Below are 21265 nucleotides of genomic sequence, written 5' to 3'. Positions count from 1 at the left end.
TTACCACTTCATATTTACCCATTTTGTCATTTTAAAGATGTGAAAGGCATCAAAGTGCATAATGTAGAAATCATATTATATCCTTTTCTTGCTAAGGAAATTGCTTAATTTTTTTTTTATTTTTTTAGGGCCGCACCTGCGGCATATAGAAGTTCCAGGGCTAGGGGTCAAATTGGAGCTACATCTGCCGGCCTACACCACTACCACAGCAACACCAGATCCAAGCCACATCTTTGACCTACACCCCAGCTCACGGCAATGCCAGATCCTTAACCCACTGAGTAAGGCCAGGGATCAAACCCGCACCCTCAAAGATATTAGATTCATTACCACTGAGCCACGATGGAACTCCCAACATTGCTTATTTTCTGACACTAAAACAGAATTGGAATTCCAAGTAGATTTTTAATCTCACGGTTGTCATTTATCACATATACCTCCATTTCCTAGGTATGTCTTCATGGAATGTCATATGTAAACTGATGGGTATGTATCACAAGTGAAATCTGAAATGGCTGATATCTAAATGAATCACCAGTTACCAGATAATTGCCTCTAGCAATCCAAATGTTATGTTCACTTCCCCACTGCCTTTAGAAACCATATCTAAGCATTCACAGAATTTCCTTAGTTTTACCTTCTACACATCTCCTTTTCCACTGCCATTGCCTGAGTTAGGTCCGAATAAGGCTTAACTTATGTGTTGAATTTCCCTAACAGCTCTCTAATTTGTCTTCTTGCCTCCAAATCTCTCCCCACATCAATATATTCTCTGCACTTTTTGCCAGTTATCTTTTAAAACACAGACCTGATAATGCAATTCTGTGGATTAAAAACCTTCAGTACTTCCCATTACCTACACCTTAGCATCCAGACTATAAATTGGCATGCAAGACCCTCAACTGGCAGGTTACAACACCTTACCCTTCACTGTCCTTTCATTCATGACTTCTTGACTGTCATATGTTTTTCCTTTTGCCAGGAATGAAGCCTTCCCTTATTTGCTGGGGAAGCCCTGGCAGGCAGTCATTTACTCCCCTTGTACTTAACACAGGGGTCTCCTGTAGCATTCATTTCTCCATATGGCGATGCTGTTTCTATTCATGCCTTTGTCTCATGCCCATGTCCTTTACCTTTGTTTCATCCTGTATCCCACTCATTCTCGTATGTTTCATCTTTATACCATCAGCATATAATACAGTCCCTGGCACACGGAAGGTGTTCAAAAGCAGTCATTCAATGAATTAATGAATGACTGCTTTTGATGTCCCTTGAACTCTTCCACCAAATTTTCCTTCAGCTCTGTCTTTAGCCAGAACACACACACTACTCATGGGCAAAGAGGCAAACAATATACTAATCTCCATCAAGACATAAGTAAAGTCTCTATAATAACTGTATATGAGGAATTCTGAGGAGCAAAATCATCTAGCCATGTGGATTATTTCTTTGTATTAATATTTTATATCTGAAAAGCAAATATGAGCAACTGAATATAGAATTGAATGTGATGAGTTTGCCACAATAATGTGTCTGGGATTTAAGCTTAAGTTTTTTTGTTTGCGTGTGCATTGTGTGTATAGTACTAGGGTAGAACTTTATTGCACTGTGTCAAATAATTTCTCCAATAAAACAGTATTTCCAAGCAATTAAAAACAAAGACATTTTTGGAGCTCTCGCTATGGCACAACAGGATTGGCAGCATCTTGGGAGCACTAGGACGAGGGTTCAATCCCTTCCCTGACAGAGTGGTGTTGCCACAACTGCAGCTTAGTTCTCAGCTGCAGCTCAGATCTGATCCTTGGCCCAGGAGCTGCATATGCCATGGTGTGGCCAAAAATAAATAAATAAATAAATAAAGGCATTATTAATAGGAAGGTAAAAAGCAAGATAGAAGAAAAAGAAAATGTTAGAGACCAAACTAAAAATAATTGCAATTATTATTTTTAAATGAAATAAATTTTTTTTGGCTTTTTAGGGCCGCACCCACAGTATATGGAGGTTCTCAGGCTAGGGATCAAATAAGAGATGTAGCTGCCAGCCTACACTACAGCCACAGCAACACCGGATCCAAGCCACATCTACAACCTACACCACAGCTCACAGCAATGCCAGATCCCTGACCCACTGAGTGAGGCCAGGGATCAAATCCACATCCTCATGGATACTAGTCAGATTCATTTCTGCAGCACCACAATAGGAACTCCAAATAATTTTAAAAGGAAAAAATATTGGCTAAGAGAATAAAAATAGTGACTTGAGTTTTGAAAGCCACCCCCCATCCTTTTGCACCCTCTGTTTTGTTGTACTCACATCACTGACTTGCCGTGTGTTCTGTTTTGCCTGGACCATAACTGGGGAGTCCACGATGCTGGTAAATTTGAGGGTATCTGGATGTTGCCTGTACTTCTTTTCATTCAGGGCATCACCTGCCTTTTTAACTTTTTCTACCTCCAGACTGCCAAGAGGTATCCAGCCGATGCCTTTCATCCAGGTGTTATAGTCTTCCTTATAGGCATTCTGCAGCCAAAGGGGGAAGAGAAGAATGAGCGCCCAGGCAGTGGCTTCTCGCACACAGGTTCTCACACACCTGAGAGGTAAATGTCACTTACATCGCTCTGTATGTGCATCATGTTTTTAGACAACTCCAGGTCCATGGCATCAGGCAGGTAGGTATAATGATGGAGCGAATGCTTATAGTTGACATTGCTGGCAACATCCTGAGCTTTCTTAGCTGCCACAACATTGAACATGTCATGGGGTGTGTTGTATTTTGTCTTTGTCTTTTCATAGTCTTTCTTATACTCGCGGTCTGATTGGATCTTGGCCACATTCATATAATGAACCAGTTTAGGATCATCTTGGAGACTTTGGAAGCCAACCATTTTCCCTTTGGCTTTTTCATAATCTTTTTTGTATTGAACCTATTGGAAACAAAGGTGGGCATGTTTTTTAATGTAGTTGTGAAGATTTTATTTAACAATGAGACCACAATTTGAAGCAACTGAACTTCCCACAAATTATTTTGCTTGTGTACATGAGAGATTCGCTTGTGTATATTTGAAACGTAGCCTGATAAAACTGAAATGTTGTTTAGAGCCCATTTGGTTGTCTGTGGTTGCTTCTGCCACCCAAGAAATGTTGGGGTCGTGATGTTACTATAATTCATGTCAGTGACAAAGTAAAATAAGTTCCTTACCACTTAGTGATAGAGACCAATGAAAAGATAAGTATTTCACAATCTTTACCAATTGTCCTGTGCTTCTAAAGCCGAGTAGCTGGCTATTTTATTAGCAGTAATAGTGGTGATACAGTGGCATGATGACATACCATTAGCCTTTGTATGAGTCTTTGTATGTTCAAAAGGAAAACCAGAAGCAGTAGCGTGTAACATTACCTGGCTCTGAATAATAAAGTGGGGAAACTGAGCTTCCTTGGAGGATCTGAGAAGAAGTCCAGGAAACTGAGAAGCAGAGGTGTGAGGGAAGGTTTGTGTGTGTGTCGGGGTAGGGTGGCTGGAGGAGAGCACCCACAGACAAAGGGGATCAGTGAGAACAGGGCTTCTGGGACACAGACATTTAGTATTCAACTCTAATTACATTCTTGCAATGTCAACCTCATTTCAAACCAACAGTAAAGGTGTGCTGGGGATTTGGAGGGAAATCAGAAGGAAGGGGCTGTACTCCATCTCTGGATCATGTAGAGCAGAAAGAGAAGTAAAGCCAGGTGGGGGAGAGCCAAGGTGAGTCAGAGCAAAACCAACATGTGCAAACCAGGAGCCAGAGGTGGTCAGAAAAACAGAAAACTTAGAGACCTGCAGCAATCATGGGAAGGGCCTCCAATTCCTGTAGGACAGCTTGGGGAGGAGTGGGGGGATTGAGTCTCTTTTATTTAAATCTCAAAGAGCAAAGCGACTTCAATTCACCTCTGAGTTGAAGTAAAACAGGAAAAGAAACAAAAATCTTAACTTTAATGGAACCTAATCTAATTATTTGGGGCTCTGACACCAAGCCTATTTATCAGTCTGAGGAAGCAATGAAGTAAAAAGAGAGGTAAGGGAAAGAGGGAATTCATGGAATTAAGCAAGTTTTGAGATAAAAGTTTACTGTCAGAAGGTCATTATGACTTAAATAGCAAGAAACTTTTTTTTTTGTAGAGGAATAGGGTGAATTTGTGCAGAAATATAGATGAGAATTGTAAATTAGGGGGCTTGATTAGAACAGATCAATAAAGGTTATACAAATTCTTATCCCCAAGAGAATTTCAGATCTGTTTAGGCAACTTTCCTTTCAAAATAATTTCAGCCTGGCTTGCTTCCCGTCAAGGACAGCAGAGGTGGTGACTTGTATAACAAGCCCACCCGCCCACAGGTCACACACAGGCGACCACCAGCTTGACTTACGTCACTTGCCGCCTGCCTGGCAGCTTTGGCAGCTTTGATGGGAATTGCATCGGTTCTCAGGTCATATCCCTTCTTGCTCAGATCTTTCAAGTCTGCTTTGTACATACTCTGAAAGAAAAATGTTATTCAAAGTTAACTGAGCCTGCACATAGAAAAGGCTAACCCTCAATGAGCAGCCGAGCCCCCGCACACACCTCACTGATATTGTAGGCATTCACTTTAGCCTGAATGAATTGGGGCAGGTCCGCCGGCAGGCTGTACTTGTGGATAATTTCCTCTCCTTTGGCTTTGTAGGCAATCTGGAAGAGAAAAGAAGTGTATAAACAAACAAACAAATAAGTAGGGAAAAGTGTTTAACTGCATGGCACAGGAGAACAATTTCAGAGCAGATGACAACACACAGAGGGTTTTGCTTTTTTTTTTAATGAAAGACACTCTGTGCCATCTCCATAGCCAACTGAACATATCTATAAGGCAGTTAATATTTTGTTTTTTGTTTTTGTCTTTTGTCTTTTTTAGGGCCATATACATGCAGCATATGGAGGTTCCCAGGCTAGAGGTCTAATCAGAGCTACAGCTACAGGCCTATGCCACAGCCACAACAACTTGGGATCTGAGCCAGGTCTGTGATCTACACCACAACTCACAGCAATGCTGGATCCTTAACCCACTGAGCAAGGCCAGGGATTGAACCCATGTCCTCATGGATCCTAGTTGTTTTCACTAACCACTGAGCCACGACGGGAACTCCAGAATTTAAGGTTTTTTATGAAGTTGCTCAAGGTCTGATCTTAGCACTGGTTCGGCCTTGGCAAAGTCCCTTGGTATGAATTAATAACCTCTGGACTTAGGTAGTGGGCCCTACCTAAGAGCCCAGGGAAGTGACATGGACAGTGGTGTCCTACAGACACTTTCCTGAGCATAGGAAATATTAATAGTGTAGAACCCACCAACTACCTATATTATACTTTGTGTGCAAAGAAAGAGACTTAGGGTAGTTTTTGCTAAACACCATTTTTGCCTTAGCTCTGACTTAAAATAGAACCTCTCCATATGATGTAGTACCTATATTCACTTTCCTGATCTTTCCTAGAAACAGGTTTGTGTTTCTGATCACTATGAGAAGCCCCTCTTACCTTTTCCTTGGAAAGAAATATCCAATCACTGAAAGGACAGTCAAAACAATATACAGAATCCTCTAAAGATATGAATGAGGGGTGCTTTTTTAATGAAAAGCTTGGAAATTATACAGTTGCTCATATAATTGAGTCTCTTTAGATTGCATAATAAGTACAGGTTATCATTACATCTGGAATACAAATGTATTTGTGTTAGTTAACATTTATTAAAACACAGAGAGAATTCACACTTACATCACTCCTCTGGGCCTGGTTAATTTTTGATTGTACTATAATCGGAGCATCTTCAATTGAAGTAAACTTGAGAGTTTCTGGATGTTGGCGATATTTTTTCTGTTTCATGAATTAAAAAGAAAAAATATTACTTTCACTGAAGGCTAATATATCAAAATCCTATACATTTATTTGGGAGGGACAGGAACTTTTCCTGATTTTAAAATGTAAAGATACTAGATTCTTTGTTGGCTTTGGGGAAAAAAATGAATACAATACAAAAGCCAGCATTTAAAAAAACTGTTTTAATTTTGAATTGTTTTGGTCTGTACAGACCAATATAACTTATAGGAATTGGACTTTAATCTCTTAATTTCTTTCTTTTTAGGGCTACAGGTGCAGCATATAGAAGCTCCCAGGAGGCTAGGGGTCAAATTAGAGCTACAGCTACCAGCCTACACTACAGCCACAGCAACACAGGATCTGAGCTGCATCTGCGACCTACACCACAGCTCATGGCAACACCAGATCCTTGACCCACTGAGCCAGACCAGGGATCGAACCTTCATCCTCATGGATACTAGTCAGATTATTTTCTGCTGCACCACAATGAGAACTCCCTTAATTTCTTACTTATGATGTGAAAGAGGGCACTGTCAGCTCAGCAGAATCTTGAAATATCAGAAAGTTTTCGGAAGGATTAACAGAAAAGCATGCAAGGACATTTGGAGTATATTTGCATGATACTAACAAGCTCCCAGGGATGTCATTTTCCCTGCCATTCCATCAGCAACTGAAGTTCTCTCATTGAGGGAGGAGAAATTGAGCATCTAGGGCAATAGCTATGGATTATTAATAAGAAAGGGAAGACCTGTACTTTGCAAGCCTTAATGGGGTTAGTACATAAGTTATCACTAAAGTGCTGAGGAGACACAAGAGAGGAGACATTGGAAAGATGTCTCAATTTGGAGCTGGCAATGTCTAGCTACCCTTATTCCTATATTTTTCTCTTGGTTCTCTTCCTTTGTGCCTATTATACATCTCACTTTTGTGTTTATAGTTACAGCCTTCTTTCAACTTCAGACTTCTGAAAACCACAACCCAGAAGAACTTTTTCTCAAGGAACTCTAGTAGATAAAGTGGTTTTCACCACAAACAAACAAAGGCACAAAACAACAGGAACAGGAAAAACATAGGTATGGAAGATAGCCCTCACTTAGCACCCCTGACCCTTTTTTATGTTGTCAAACTTCCTGGATGATGGATTCACCTGACAGCAGTAGGAAGGTTCAGCTGTTGTCAGAGAAGGGACTGCTTTAAGAGTCCCAAGATCACCATTGTTTTTTTCCTAGACTGAATAATAACTTATATACTACTCCAAAGTCATCAAGAATATAGCATAGGGTATAATAATACTTCAAAGAAAATTTCTATACTAGTCATTATATGCATAATTCCCAATCACCAAGTTTTTGAAAAAATCCATAGCCCCATCCACTATACATCAAAATGTGATATAGCCATGCAAAAGAATAGTACTCACTAGTAAAAGGAACATATTACAGACACATGTACAGATGGGGATGAACCTCAAAAGCATTACGCTTAGTGAAAGAATCCTGATAGAAAAGAAATTTCTAGGAAAGACAAAATTAAGCAGGCAGAAAGTAGATCAGTGGTTGCCTGGGGTTGAAAATGGGAGTGGGAATTCTTTGTGGAAATTTTTCAGGGTACTAGCAGCATCTTAAAATTCAATTCTGGGGATGGCTATACACCTACAGGAATTTTTTAAGTTTTTTTTTTTTTAACTTGTACACTTCAAATATGTGAATTTTATGGTATGCAAATTATACCTCGATAAAGTTGTTAAAAATAGTTCTATCATGAAATAGATACTCTAAAGGACTTTGGTGATGTCAAGAGGTATGCTCATCTACCCAGATAATTCATGCACATGATAAGTTTTCTTTTTGCTCAGCAACAAAACTAGAGAATAAAGCAGTAAAAGAGGCACTTCCCACGGTTTGGGGGCTTTAACACAATGCATTTACAAATCTGTTTGTGTGACACACAGAAATATGATGGCTTTACCTCATTCAGAATGTCTGAGGCTCGCTTTGCCTTTTCCATTTCCAAGGACCCAAAAGGTATCCAGCCACAACCTTTCATCCAGCTGTTGTAGTCAGCTTTGTATTCAACCTAAAACACCAAGAGAAAGATTACATTTTTTTACTCAGCATCATTCTTATTTATAAAACCATTAACATTTTACTCAACAGAATATATTTACAATTTCTGACCAGTTTCTTTGTTCCAGACATTAACGTTATTTTAAACATTTCCTTGATGAGAGATTTTTAGCAGCCCTTAGGTTTTGGGTGCTCTTTCTAGTTGGCATATGTTTTACTTCATCTTATTTCCAAAGTATGTGGAACTATAATTACAATCTGGAAAATGCTAAATTCAAAGAACAAATGAAATTGTTACATCAGATCATCAAATGTTAAGATGTCTGCTCGCTAAAACTCTTAAGTATTCTGTTTCTATGGTCAAATTAGGATGGAAGGCCACACAGAAGGTAGATAATTTTACTCATTTTCTGATTAGGCAAGACTTGATAGGAGTTATTTGTACTAACTGTTTACACACATTGCCCTTCATATAAAAGTCAGCTTAGCAGTGTTTCTACACTGGCTAACAACACACTTTAAGAATAGTTGTATTCATTAATATGCTATAGAGAGCAATTATCATTTGGAATTGGTCCTATCTGGAGGATAGTTACTTGATGCTATTAAAATAATGAGCTACTCTTGTTGCCTGGCTATACGTGTAACCTAAAACATATACTTTAGACACAAAATTTAAATCATTTTTCTTTAGTGTGGGCCTTTTAACTGGAATGAAAGATCAAGAAACCACTGCTTCCTAGCTTTGAGAATCATACAATCTCTTTGGGAGAAAGAAACATAGCAAAATGAAACAAATAATAATGCATAAAATAGAACTGTTAGTGATAAGAATGTAAAACTGTATAGCTACTTTGGAAAATAGTACAGTGGTTTCTCTAAAAATAAAAAATAGAGCTGCCATATCATCCAGCAAATTTACTTCTGGGTATATTCTCATAAGAACAGATGAACAGGTACCAAGTGTGGTATATACCTACAACTGAATATTATTCAGCCTCAAAAAGGAGGGAAATTGACACATACAACAATGTGGATGAATCTTGAGGACATTGTGCAAAGTGAAATTAAACCAGTCACAAAAAGGCAAACACTGTATGATTCCATTTAAATGAGGTCTTTAGAATAGTCCAACTCAGAGACAGAAAGCAAAGGAGTGGTTGACATGGGCTGAGGGGAAGAGGAAATGGGGAGTTGTTTAATGTACACAGAGTTTCAGTTTTGCAAGATGAAAAAGATCTGGAGATCAGTTGCATAACAATGTGAATGTAATTAACTGCTACTGAATTGTACACTTAAAATTGGCAAAGATGGCAAACTTTACATTACATGTACTTTATCATTTTTGAAAAAACAGAATTGTTAGAATAACATGCTCAATTATGTAGCTCAGACAAATTAATTTGCCTCAAAAATTTTTTGTTTTTCTCTTTTTGGCCACACTTGCAGCATATGGAAGTTCCCAGACCAGGGATTGAATCTGAGCTGGAACTTCAACCTACACCACAGCTGCAGCAATGCTGGATCTTTAACCCACTGCACCAGGCCAGGGATGGAACCCGTGCTTCTACAGAGATACGCTAGCTCATTAACCCACCACACCACAGTGGGAACGCCTAAAAAGTTTTGATCAGCAGGAAAAAAAAAAATCCAACTATTATAAAAATGAATGCTATAAATAATATATTTTCAGACAAGATAACAACCTATATAAAAATTATTGATAATGCTGAATGTGGTCATTATAAAGGGGTGCAGTCATAGAATCACAAGGATCATTTTCTTCCTTCCTTTTTTTGGTCTTTTTAGGGCTGCACTTGCAACATATGAAAGTTCCCAAGCTAGGGTCAAATATGCTCCATAGCCATAGTAACACGGAATCCAAGCCATGTCTAGGACCTACACCACAGCTTTATAGCAATGCCAGATCCCCAACCCACTGAGCGAGCAAGGCCAGAGATCAAACCCACATCTTCATGGATACTGGTCAGATTCATTTCCCGAGTCACAATGGGAACCCCAAAGATCATTTTCCTGTTACATACTTGCCACACATAGAAGACAATACAGACACTTCTGAGAATTGCCAAAATTACTGCCTCTTTTATATTGTTACCAAAATTAAATTTGCTGTGAAAAAACCTTTGGGATTCTCAGAGAATCGCTCTACTTAGAAAGGTTTTCCAGTTTCTACCTTAAAAAGAAGGAATAGAGAAAATCTGGTTACTCACATCACTCTGTAGCGCATAAGCCTTCTTGGCGAGGTCCACGTTGATGCTATCAGGCGGGTAGCTATAGTTGTGTAAGGGGTGCTTATAGTCCACGTCGCTGGCAATTGCCTGAGATTTCTTAGCTTGAGTGACTTGGAGCATGTCAAGAGGTGCCGTGTAGATAGTTTTGGACTTTTCATAGTCTTTACGATATTCACGCTGGAAATAGGAAATTACAATTTATTAGCACAAATCTTCAATGGCTTTCCAGAAAAGCAGAGAGATCACTTATAAACAATAAATATAAGTTAGAGAAATAGACCCATATATCAGATTAGTTATTTTTTCCTAAAATCTGATCATATTTTCTTATCACTGACCCCTGTCCCCCAATCATCTATGGACAGACCTTCTCAAATATTTTTTTAGATCAAAGAGAAACTGAGAGACATTAGGCATAAGTCACAGCTTCTGCTTCAGCTAGCTATTGTTTGATTTTGAAACAGTTTTTCAAAGATCAATAACAAGCACCACTTCTACTAAGGTAATCTAACCTTTGAAGAGTTTTCCACTAAAGAAGTACACTTTTTAATTGTCAAAAATTAGATGGTAATTATTTCATACTTCTGACTTTGTAAAATAACCACTTTATAAATAGAGCTATACACTTGACTTCATGACTTTTCTAAAGTCACCTTTAAATGAAGAGTTACTCATTTTTCAACCTGACTCTACTTTTGACAATAGATAAGCCCCACTGAGAATCCCAGAGGTTTTTTCCTATCAAATTTAATTTTGGTAACAATATAAAAGAGGCTTCAGATGGCAGCAGTTATAAGACCTCACAGGAGAAAAGTTTTTAAAAGTGAGCCATTAAAGTAACTCTGGCCTTTTATGCACAGTGTTCTCATAAACCAAATGTCCTGACTGGGCCTCAGAAGGCACTTTCATTGGCTGGTTTTCTAGAATGCTAGACAGGGTGCTAATTAGGTCAGAGTCCCAGCTTCATCACATCTGCTCACCAATTATGTTGAGAGAGAGAAAAATTCTGACCCAGCACCTTTAGGAAAATTCTAAGCCCATTATTATCGCCCCATAATCACATCAGCAGTAAGAACAGTGATCCAAGCTAGCAAGTATAGATGTGCATTATAAATCTCCTGCAGAAACTCCTTTTCCAAATAATCCAATCTCTTAGCATTTTTAGGGAATGTACTCTTCCTCCCAATATAGCGTGGGTAGTAGTCAATTTCATGGAATAAGTTTATCACTTAATTTATCACTTAAATAAATTTATGACAATTAAAATCTAGGCCCTGGTTTATGAAAACACAATATGGAAATCTTCAAATGGTATGCAATAACATTGAACAGTCTATCTATTAAAAACAAACTGAGGAGTTCCCATTGTGGCAGAGCAGAAATGTATCCAACTAGAAACCATGAGGTTGTGGATTCGATCCCTGGCCTTGCTCAGTAGGTTAAGGATCTGGTGTTGCTGTGAACTGTAGTATAGGTCACAGACACGGCTCGGATCTGGCATTGCTGTGGCTATGGCATAGGTCACTGCTACAGCTCCGATTAGACCCCTAGTCTGGGAACCTCCATATGATGCAGGTGCAGCTCTAAAAAGACAAAAAAAAAAAAAAGAAAAAGAAAAAGAAAGAAAGAAACTGATAAAAGCAGTGTTGCTACAGCAGTTGATGTATGGAAGTGTTTTTGACTAAACTATCTTGACTCTTGTTCATGCTCATATCAGCTCACACATGCCTGCATATATAAAATGTTGTCAAAGATCCAAATGGCTTCATTTCTTTATTTTACAATTGAGGTATAATTGATTTGCAATATTGCCTTCAGTTAGACAGCACAGTGATGCAATATTTTCACGGGTTATATGCCATTAAAAGTTATTACAAGACAATGGCTCTAATTCCCTGTGCTGTACAATATATTCTAATTACTTATCTATTTTATACACAATAGTTTTTACTTAATCCTGCATCCCTACACAACTTTGTTTTCTATATCTCTGTTTCTGTTTTGCTATGTACATTTGTTTCATTTTTTAGATTCCACATATAAGTCATATCATAACTGTTATCTGCCTTTCTGGGTCTGACTTATTTTACTAAGCATAATCTTCTCTAGGTACATCCACATTTGCTGCAAATGGCAGAATTTCATTCTTATTTATGGTTAAGTGATATTCCATTGTATATATGCACCATATCTTCTTTATTCATCTGTTGATGGACATTTAGGTTGCTTCCATATCTTGGCTATTGTAAATAATGCTACTATGAACACATAAATGTATGTATCGTCTCGACTTAGTTTTCTTCTTTTCCGGATATATGCTCATGAATAGGATTGTTGGATCATGTGGTAGCTTTATTTTTAGTTTTTTAAGGAGCCTCTATACTGTTTCCCCATAGTCACTGCACCAATTTATATTCCCACCAACAGTGTATGAGGGGTCCCTTTTCTCTACACCCTTGCCAACATTTGTTATTTGTAGACTTTTTGATGATGACCATTCTGAAAGGTATGAGGCAATATCTCATGATAGTTTTGATTTGCATTTCTGAAATAATTAGCAATGTTGAGGATATCTGCATGTGTCTGTTAGCCATCTGTATGCCATCTTTGGGAAAATGTCTATTCAAGTATTCTGCCCTTTTTTGATTGGGTTGATTGTTTTCTTGATACTGAAGCTATATGAACTGTTTATATATTTTGGATATTAATCCTCATCAGTTATATCATTTGCAAATATTTTCTATTTTATAAGTTGTCTTTTCATTTTGTCAACAATTCCCTTTGCTGTGCAAAAGCTTTTAAGTTTAATTAGGTCCCACCTGTTTACTTTTGCTTTTATTTCTTTTGCCTTATGAGATAGGTCCAAAATAATATTGCTATGATTTACATTAAGGATTGTTCTATGTTCTCTTCTAGGAGTTTTATGGTTTCAGGTCTTACATGTAGGTCTTTAGTCCATTTTGAGTTTATTTTTGTATGTAGTGTGAGGAAATGTTCTAACCTTTTTCTTTTATATGCAGCTGTCTAGTTTTCCCAGTGCCCTTATTGAAAATACTATCTTTTCTGCATTGTGTATTTTTGCCTCCTCTGTTGTAGACTAATTCACCAATGGTGTGTGGGTTTATTTCTGGGCTCTCTATTTTGTTCCATTGATCTCTGTGTCTGTTTTTGTATCAGTACCATGCTGTTTTGTAATATAGTCTGAAATCAGGGAGGGTGTTACCTCCAGCTTTCTTTTCAAGATTGCTTTGGCAATTCTGGGTCTTTGGTGGTTCTATATGTAATTTTAGGATTATTTGTTCTAATTCTGTCAAAAATGTCATGGGTATTCTGATACAGATTGCATTAAATCTTGTAGATTGCTTTGGGTAGTATGGCCATTTTAACAATATTAATTCTTCTAATTCAAGAGCATTGGATATCTTCCTATTTCTTTACATCAACTTCAATTTACTTCATCAAAGCTTTCTACTTTTCAGAGTATAGCGCTTTCATGTCCTTGGTTAAGTTTATCCCTAGGTATTTTATTCTTCTTGATGCAATTTTAGGTGGTATTTTAAAAAATATTTTCTTATAGTTCATTATTAATATACATAAAAGCCAACAGATTTATGTATATTAATCTTATATCCTGAAATTTTACTAAATTCATGTATTAGTTCTAATAGTTTTTTGGGTGGGAGGCTTTAGGGCTTGCTATATAAAGTATTATGTCATCTATAAATAATGACAGTTTTACTTCTTCCCTTCCAATTTGGAAGCTTTTTGTTTTTCTTATTTAATTGCTGTGGCTAGGAATCTCAATATTTAAATAGAAGTGACAAGAGTAGGCATCCTTATATTGTTCCTGAGTTTAGAGGAAAGGCTTTCACCTTTTCATTGTTGAATATGTTGTTAGCTGTGGGTTTGTCATAAATGGTCTTTAGTATGTTGAGATATGTTCCCTCTATGCCTACTTTGATGAGAATTTTTATCATGAATGGATATCGAATTTGGTCAAATGCTTTTTCTATATCTGTTGAGATCATCATATGATTTTTATCCTTCCTTTTGTTAATGTGATGAATCATATTCATTGATTTACAAATATTGAACCACCCTGCCTCACTGGAATAAATCCATCCTCATCATGGCATATGATCCTTTTTATATACTGCTGGATTCAGTCTGTTAATATCTTGTTGAGGATTTTTGCATCAATACTCAAAGATATTGGTCTGTAATTTTTTTCTTTTTTTTAAAAGTGTCTTTTTTCTGGTTTGATATCAGGGTAATAGTGGCATCATAGAATGAATTTGAGAGTGTTCCATATTCTTCAATTTTTTGGAATAGTTTGAGAAGGACAGGTATTATCTCTTCTTTATATGCTTGGTAGAATTCACCTATAAAGTTGTCTGATTCTGGACTTTTGTTTGCCAGTTTTTTTTTAATGCATATTGAATTTCACTACTAGTTATGAGTCTGCTCAAACTGTCTGCTTCTTCTTGATTCAGTTTTGGCAAGTAGTTTCCAGAAATTTGTGCATTTCTTCTAGGTTGTCCATTTGTTAGCATATTGTTTATAATATTGCTATGATTTTTTGTATCTGTCATATTGGTTATTATTTCTCCTCCATTTTTTATTTTGTTTCCTCTCTCTTTTCTTAGTGAGCCTGGCTCAAAGTTTATCAATTTTTAAAATCTTTTCAAAAAAAAACAACAGTTCTGTTTCACTGATCTTTTCTATTGTCTCTATAAATTTGTATTTTATTTATTTCCTCTCTAATCTTTATTATTTCCTTCCTTCTGCTGACTTTGGGTTTTATATATTCTCCCTTTTCTAATTCCTTTAGGTGTAGATTGGGTTATTTGAGATTTTTCTTGTTTCTTGAGGAAGGCCAGTATTGTTGTAAATGTCCCTCTTAGAACTTCTTTTGCTATATTCCTTAGGTGTTGGAGTGTTGTCTTTCCATTTTAATTCGTCTTGAGGCATTTTCTGATTTCTTCTTTGATTTCTTCATTGACTCATTGGTTTTTTGGTACCATGGTGTTTAGTCCCAAATGGCATTTAAAAGATTCTTTCTAAAAGCTATGTATGTTTTATATCTGCAGCTTAGCATTTAGCCCAAATATTATGTGAGAATGACTCATCACTGACTATCTCTTTTGGTTGCCAACATCAATAAATTAACAAGTATTTATTGAACACTTATTATGTACTTAGCATTTGAACAGTTTCTATGGTAGGGTAAAGACCAAAGATAAGCATACCTATGCTATTAAAGGGGAGCTATAACTTTCTTGAGAAGAGATAAGGAACTGGTGAACAAGATGGTATTACCTATGTGAGCACTCTATACTGGCTGTATATAATCACATTGTATCTAACTCAGTGTGAATTTACTAGAGAAAGTTACTGGATAAGATGTTTAAAGTGTGATGTGACTATACAATAAATACAAAATGACTGTACAAATACTCTTCTCTTTTACCATGAAAAACTAATATTTGCAAGCTATGTTGAACATTCTTACCACTCTTAAGTGATTATCTAAACATTTAAAATACATTTATATTGCAATTCACAATAGTAGATATTTGTCCCTCTGTGGTAAGAATTTTAATTGGAAGATGATGGATGGCCACAATCCTTAGGGAACCCATAAATTCTCTGAAAGTCAGGAAAAAAAGGCATGGGAAAAGAAAAGTCCACTTTTCTAAAGGGATGGTTCAAATCTTTTATCAGATTCTCAAAAGGGCCTGTAATTAATGGAATATTTTTCTTAGACCTAGGCCAATACTAACTACTAAAGTTGATAAAGAGTAATGCTAGCTATACTAAGATTTTTATCTGACTCATGATTTTCTTTCAAAACATTTTTTTTTGTCTTTTTAGGGTTGCACCTCTGGCATATGCAAGTTCCCAGGCTAGGGGTTGAATCAGAGGTGCCTGCAGCTGCTGGCCTACAACACAGCCACAGCAATGTGAGATCTGAGCCTCGTCTGTGACCTACACCACAACTCATGGCAACACTGGATCCTTAACCCACTGAGTGAGGCCAGAGATTGAACTCACATCCTCATGGATACTAGTCAGGTTCTTAACCCACTGAGCCACAATGGGATCTCCAAAAACATTTTTTAAATGATCATTTTAAAAGTTATTTTTCAATTAGGAATTTTTGAAAACATCTTGCTTTCCAAAGGTGTTGAGAATTATAGTCAATATTCAACTAAATATGAGCACATAGGTTTTTCAAAGTGAAATGGAGATCAAGTACAAACATTCATTTCTCTCCTCAAACATGAGAGGTATAAGAACCTGAGGCATTATTCTACTTTTAAAGTTCTCCTCAGCAGCTTGTTGTTGTGAGGCTGAGAGAGCTGACGGATGGGGAACCCTTGTACATCATGTCCTCAGCCATGTTAACTGGATACAATCTTGAAAATAAGACAAAATTCACAGAAGCACTCACATCACTCTGGTTTTTGGCCGTCTTCAAAGAGTGCAACATTTTGGGATCATCGTTGATGCTGAGGGCTCCAATCATCTTCCCTTTGCTTTTCTCATAGTCTTTCTTGTACATCACCTGCAAAGACACCACATGTGCCACATCCCACTCATGAGGAAGCATTGCTGAGGCCACCCTGCCCAGGTGCCCATGCCATACTCACATCGCTGGTGTTCTTGGTGTTGGCTTTGGCTGCTAGCAGGGGAATGGCGTCCACCTTAATGTCAAACTTCTTAGCTTTGGTCTTTTCCCAGTCATGCTTATAAACATTCTGGATAAGGAAAAGTTCAACATAGGAATTTTAAGAACAACATCTAACATAGATTAACCCAGTAAAAATTTTAAAATAAATTGAAAATTTGTATATAGAGACTTATTTCACTTTTAAATACTATATTTGCCAAATAACAGTATGGTTATTGACTTTTTCTCTCATCTGGTTTCTCCCCTCCAAATACAAAATAAGTATAAAATACTCTTTCCAGTGTCCTGTGGATTTTCTCAAGACTTTGCTATCTTGATGTATAAAGAATAATATAAAATGACAACCACTTGGAGAAGAAGTTGTAAAATGTAAGAGGTTACATATGAGAGATCTTGTAAAACTTTAGGGATTGGGAGGGTGGTGGGGTGATTGAGAGAACGTTTCTGACAGAGACAGAGACTGTGGGAAATGAAATCTGATGGCTACCTAAGAGCCTTAAGAGCACTTAGGCCTCAAAACTCCATTTAACACTCTGGTAACCACCTCCACAGCTGTTCATTTGCATTACTCCTAATCTGGTCTTCTTAAGCACCCACAATATCTACTCTCCATGCATGCACCACCAGGGGGTTCTGCACTACTCACGTCACTCAGGTTATAGGCATTGACTCTGTGTTGTATAAACTGCGGAGCATCTGCGGGTATGTTGCACTTGAACTTTTCACCTTCATGTTTTGCCTTGTAATTCAGCTAAAAAATAGTAAAGGATAGCAGTTAAGAGTCGGAACTTCCTTGAGTTTACATTGAAGAATGTGTATAACTGTTATTACTACTCTTTTCACAAAAATGTCTCAAGAAATGAAGGAGGGAAGGAGGAAAGGAGGGAGGGAAGGAAGGAGGAAAGGGGGAAGGGAGGGAGGGGAGAGAAAGGTAGAAAGAGAGAGAGAAAGAGAAAGAAAGAAAGAAAGACAGATAGATAGATGCCTCAAAGAATAGTCAATCCAGTTGGAATCCCAGGTTCCAACACAGGGCCCAGATTCTCACTTCCTCTTTCTTGGACTGTGGTACAAACCAGCTCTGGATCATCATTTTGTAAATGCTGTCACAGTGTATACATAGGAATTTCGTTGTCCTCTAAGGTGCGCCTTGAAGAGCAGGAATACTCAAAATGTATGTAATCAGATCACTGACAAAAATAATCATAATTCTAAACAAAATGCTAGGCCAGTTAAAAAGATACATAAATCTTTACTAAACGTATAAAAATATAGAATTTCTCTTTGAAATTTTTGGAAGATGATGTTAGGTAGAAGCAAGAGTGTCAAGAGGGAAAGAGGCTGTTGAATTTTGAGTTAAAGGCAAATGCACAAGACTGAGAACTGTGGCTTTCAGCTCCTCCGAGACAGAGCCCATGACCTCACCGGGCCAATGAGATGAGCACATCAGGCCTGGGCACCATTTACAGCACTGTATTTCCCTGCAGCTTGCCACATTCAGTAGGGGCAGTGATGTTAGTGTTTAGCTATTCTTTATTGGTGCACAAAATATTAACATGCTGGAAAAAGTTGCATATGAACCAATATGTCTATTAGATTACACTGATGCTATTCCCATCTTTACCAACTACACACGAGGTAAATGGTATTACTAAAATATATTCTGTAGTAGCGTAAATGGAATATTTGATTTTCTTGTCTTGAGAAGCACACGCTTCTCTTCTGGATTCAGCTGTGCTTGCACCTGGCTACTCAAAGTGGGGTCTACCAATCAGCGGCATCAGTGTCACCTAGGACACTGGTGCCTCCAGACCTAAATCAGAACCTGCATTTTAACAGGGTGACTGGGTAATCCACATGCACATGAATATTTGAGAAGGTGGCTGCTTGACTGGACCATTCTACTTCAGAACTTTGACTATTTAATCCAAAGTGCCCACCCAGTCACTCTTTCGCACATCATCTGACTTTGCTTCTCTAGCATCATCTTATATTAGCTATCTTATTATTTCCTGACATCTTTGTTTCTGTGCTCTTTTTCTTTTTGTAAAGTCTTTGTTAGTAAACTCAGGAATGGGAAAAGTTTGCCTTGTTGCCTACCCAAGTGGATGATTTTGTTGCTGTTATTTAAGCTGCCATGAAGTTTTAGGATGCATTATTTTTGGTGTGTGACAGATCCTAATGAGCAAATCCCCACTAAAAATCAACGAGTTATTGAAGAATTGTGTTATTTTTATTATTGCCTAGCTCCATTTTTTCTGAGGCTACAATTCAATCTAGCAGCTTCATTTGCATTCTATTGAATAAATCTTGAAAAGTGACATTATCAGAATGGTAGGTGAGCCCATGAAGGTGAAATATGTAAACTGCTTATGTCTCAAAGAAGCAAAGCATTCTGGGTCACCCACACTTTCATTAATCAGGGCACTTACATCACTCAGCTGTTTTGTGTTGAGCTGGGCTTGCAATAGTACAGGAGTATCAGTGACGGCTGTGAATTTGGTCTTATCTGGATGAATTTTGTAGGTGTGCTAGAAAAGAATATGCCTGTTAATGAAATTTTATACTGTGTCTTTATTTTCTTGTTCATATACACAACAACAAGTAAAAGTTTCCAGCCGATAATAGTTTGTTTTGTTCCTGAAAACCTAGTTGATACGTTGTCACTTCTTCCTTTCTTTCTCTGTCTCTCTCCCCTGAGGCTGCCTCTAAACTCATCTCCCTGCAACCAGCAACCAGATTAACTTTCCCCACTGCTGAAGCCCTACAATGGCTCTCCACTGGACTGAGATTCAATCTCAAGTGTACCTTGGCTTACCAGCCTTACTCTACAGAATCCACCCCCTTCCTTCATCTGCTACCATTTTACCTTTTACTATTGTCCCCATTCCCAGTATGTTTCAAGTCCTTATCTACTGAGCTTTTCTCTCCTTAGGCTGTTCTTCCAGCTACTCTTCCCTCGAACTTGACATGGCTGCACATTTGTGCCTTAGACTTTCCTCGACCACCCAATCTATGGTACGCACCAGTCTTTCTCTCCCACATCATCCTATTTCAATTCAGTAGCATGTTCTACATTTCCTTATCATTGTCTGATATCTTTCCTGTTACTGTGTTCTTTGTTTACTGTCTGTCTCTTCCTCTCAAAGGCACACTCCACGAGAGGTAGCCCAACTTGTCCCCTATTATTTCAAGGACAGTGTTTGGCACCTGCGAGCCCATCATTAAATGTGCTAAATGAATATACACCTATCGCTCACAAATGTCTTCTCTTTCCCCCCAAAGCCATGCATATATAAACTAATGGAAATAAAGATTTATAAAACCTGAAATTATTTTGTAACAAACAGGTTTCTTCACAGTAATTTTTGTGTTCCCCAATTCTACCCCAAAAATAAAATTTAAAATTTAATGTCTTCTAACCATGAAATTGCTAGCATTTAAATTCCTGCTAAAGTTACCACTAGATGGCACAAGAATCCTAAATCCAATCTCAAGAATTCAGGGTGGCTGACTTACATCTTTACACTGGTCTAGCTTCTTGATTGCTTCATATTCTTGTGTTATCGTCTGAGGGAAATAACATTTCCCTTTATCTTCTTCATATTCTGCTTTATAATTTTTCTGTCATGAGAAGGAACATAAATAGGTCATGATTGCTATCGCCCCCCCCCAAACAATGTCACTGAGAAACATGAACAATGGTCTTCAAACTTACGTCACTATTTTGAGCTGAAACTTTCATGCAGTGTAGTTGGTATGGGTCTTCAAAGCTGCCTATATAGTGTCCCAAGACATTCTGTACATATGAGTCTTTATATTTAGCCTGAAAAAGAAAACACATGCAACTCAAATTGACAGTTACTTCTCCAAGAGTAGGAAATCCTTCAAACCCCAGAGGTAACTGTGGCCTTTCGAACCTCACTGAAGTTCTTCAGCAGAGTATCAAGTTGATACTTAGGGGTCTCACAGTAATTCATGCTCCTTGCTTTTGTCTTCTCATAGTTTTCCTTGTATAATCTCTGTCAAAAGAAAAAGAAAATTAAACAAAATAAGTAAATAAAAGAAGAATATATCGCATGGAATAGAAGCCATTCACGTGATTACTATACTTTTGATTGAAAAGGTAATTTTTATATTTCTTCAGCATTTATTTTGCACAAAGTGAAAAAGCAGAATGAAGGAGTTTCCATTGTGGCTCAGTGGTAACGAACTTGACTAGGATCCATAAAGACCAGAGTTCAATCCCTAGCCCTGCTCAGTGGATTAAGGATCCAGTGTTGCCATGAGCTGCTGTGGAGGTCGCAGACGCAGCTCAGATCTGGCATTGCTGTGGCTGTGGTGTATGCTGGCAGCTGCAGCTCCAATTCGACCCCTAA

At 37.7% G+C, this 21265-nt stretch overlaps 1 protein-coding gene across 22 annotated transcripts in view; it reads right to left on the bottom strand.

The window, feature by feature from the left end:
- Positions 1 to 21265, bottom strand: part of NEB (nebulin) — a 220175-nt gene that overhangs the window by 164456 nt on the left and 34454 nt on the right. For all 22 annotated transcript variants that reach the window (XM_047771926.1, XM_047771945.1, XM_047771947.1 and 19 more), the window contains exons 21-34: positions 20807 to 20908; positions 20605 to 20712; positions 20406 to 20510; positions 19319 to 19417; positions 17536 to 17640; positions 16849 to 16956; positions 16650 to 16763; positions 10175 to 10372; positions 7846 to 7953; positions 5776 to 5874; positions 4597 to 4701; positions 4403 to 4510; positions 2613 to 2924; positions 2314 to 2520 (exon numbers count right to left, since the gene is read on the bottom strand). In XM_047771926.1, the coding sequence (XP_047627882.1) occupies positions 2314 to 2520; positions 2613 to 2924; positions 4403 to 4510; positions 4597 to 4701; positions 5776 to 5874; positions 7846 to 7953; positions 10175 to 10372; positions 16650 to 16763; positions 16849 to 16956; positions 17536 to 17640; positions 19319 to 19417; positions 20406 to 20510; positions 20605 to 20712; positions 20807 to 20908 (1878 nt within the window). The remainder of the gene's footprint in view (positions 1 to 2313; positions 2521 to 2612; positions 2925 to 4402; positions 4511 to 4596; positions 4702 to 5775; positions 5875 to 7845; positions 7954 to 10174; positions 10373 to 16649; positions 16764 to 16848; positions 16957 to 17535; positions 17641 to 19318; positions 19418 to 20405; positions 20511 to 20604; positions 20713 to 20806; positions 20909 to 21265) is intronic.

Source organism: Phacochoerus africanus, chromosome 3 (assembly GCF_016906955.1).
Source record: "Phacochoerus africanus isolate WHEZ1 chromosome 3, ROS_Pafr_v1, whole genome shotgun sequence".
NCBI lineage: Eukaryota > Metazoa > Chordata > Mammalia > Artiodactyla > Suidae > Phacochoerus > Phacochoerus africanus.
This window is presented reverse-complemented; position numbering and strand designations above follow the sequence as displayed.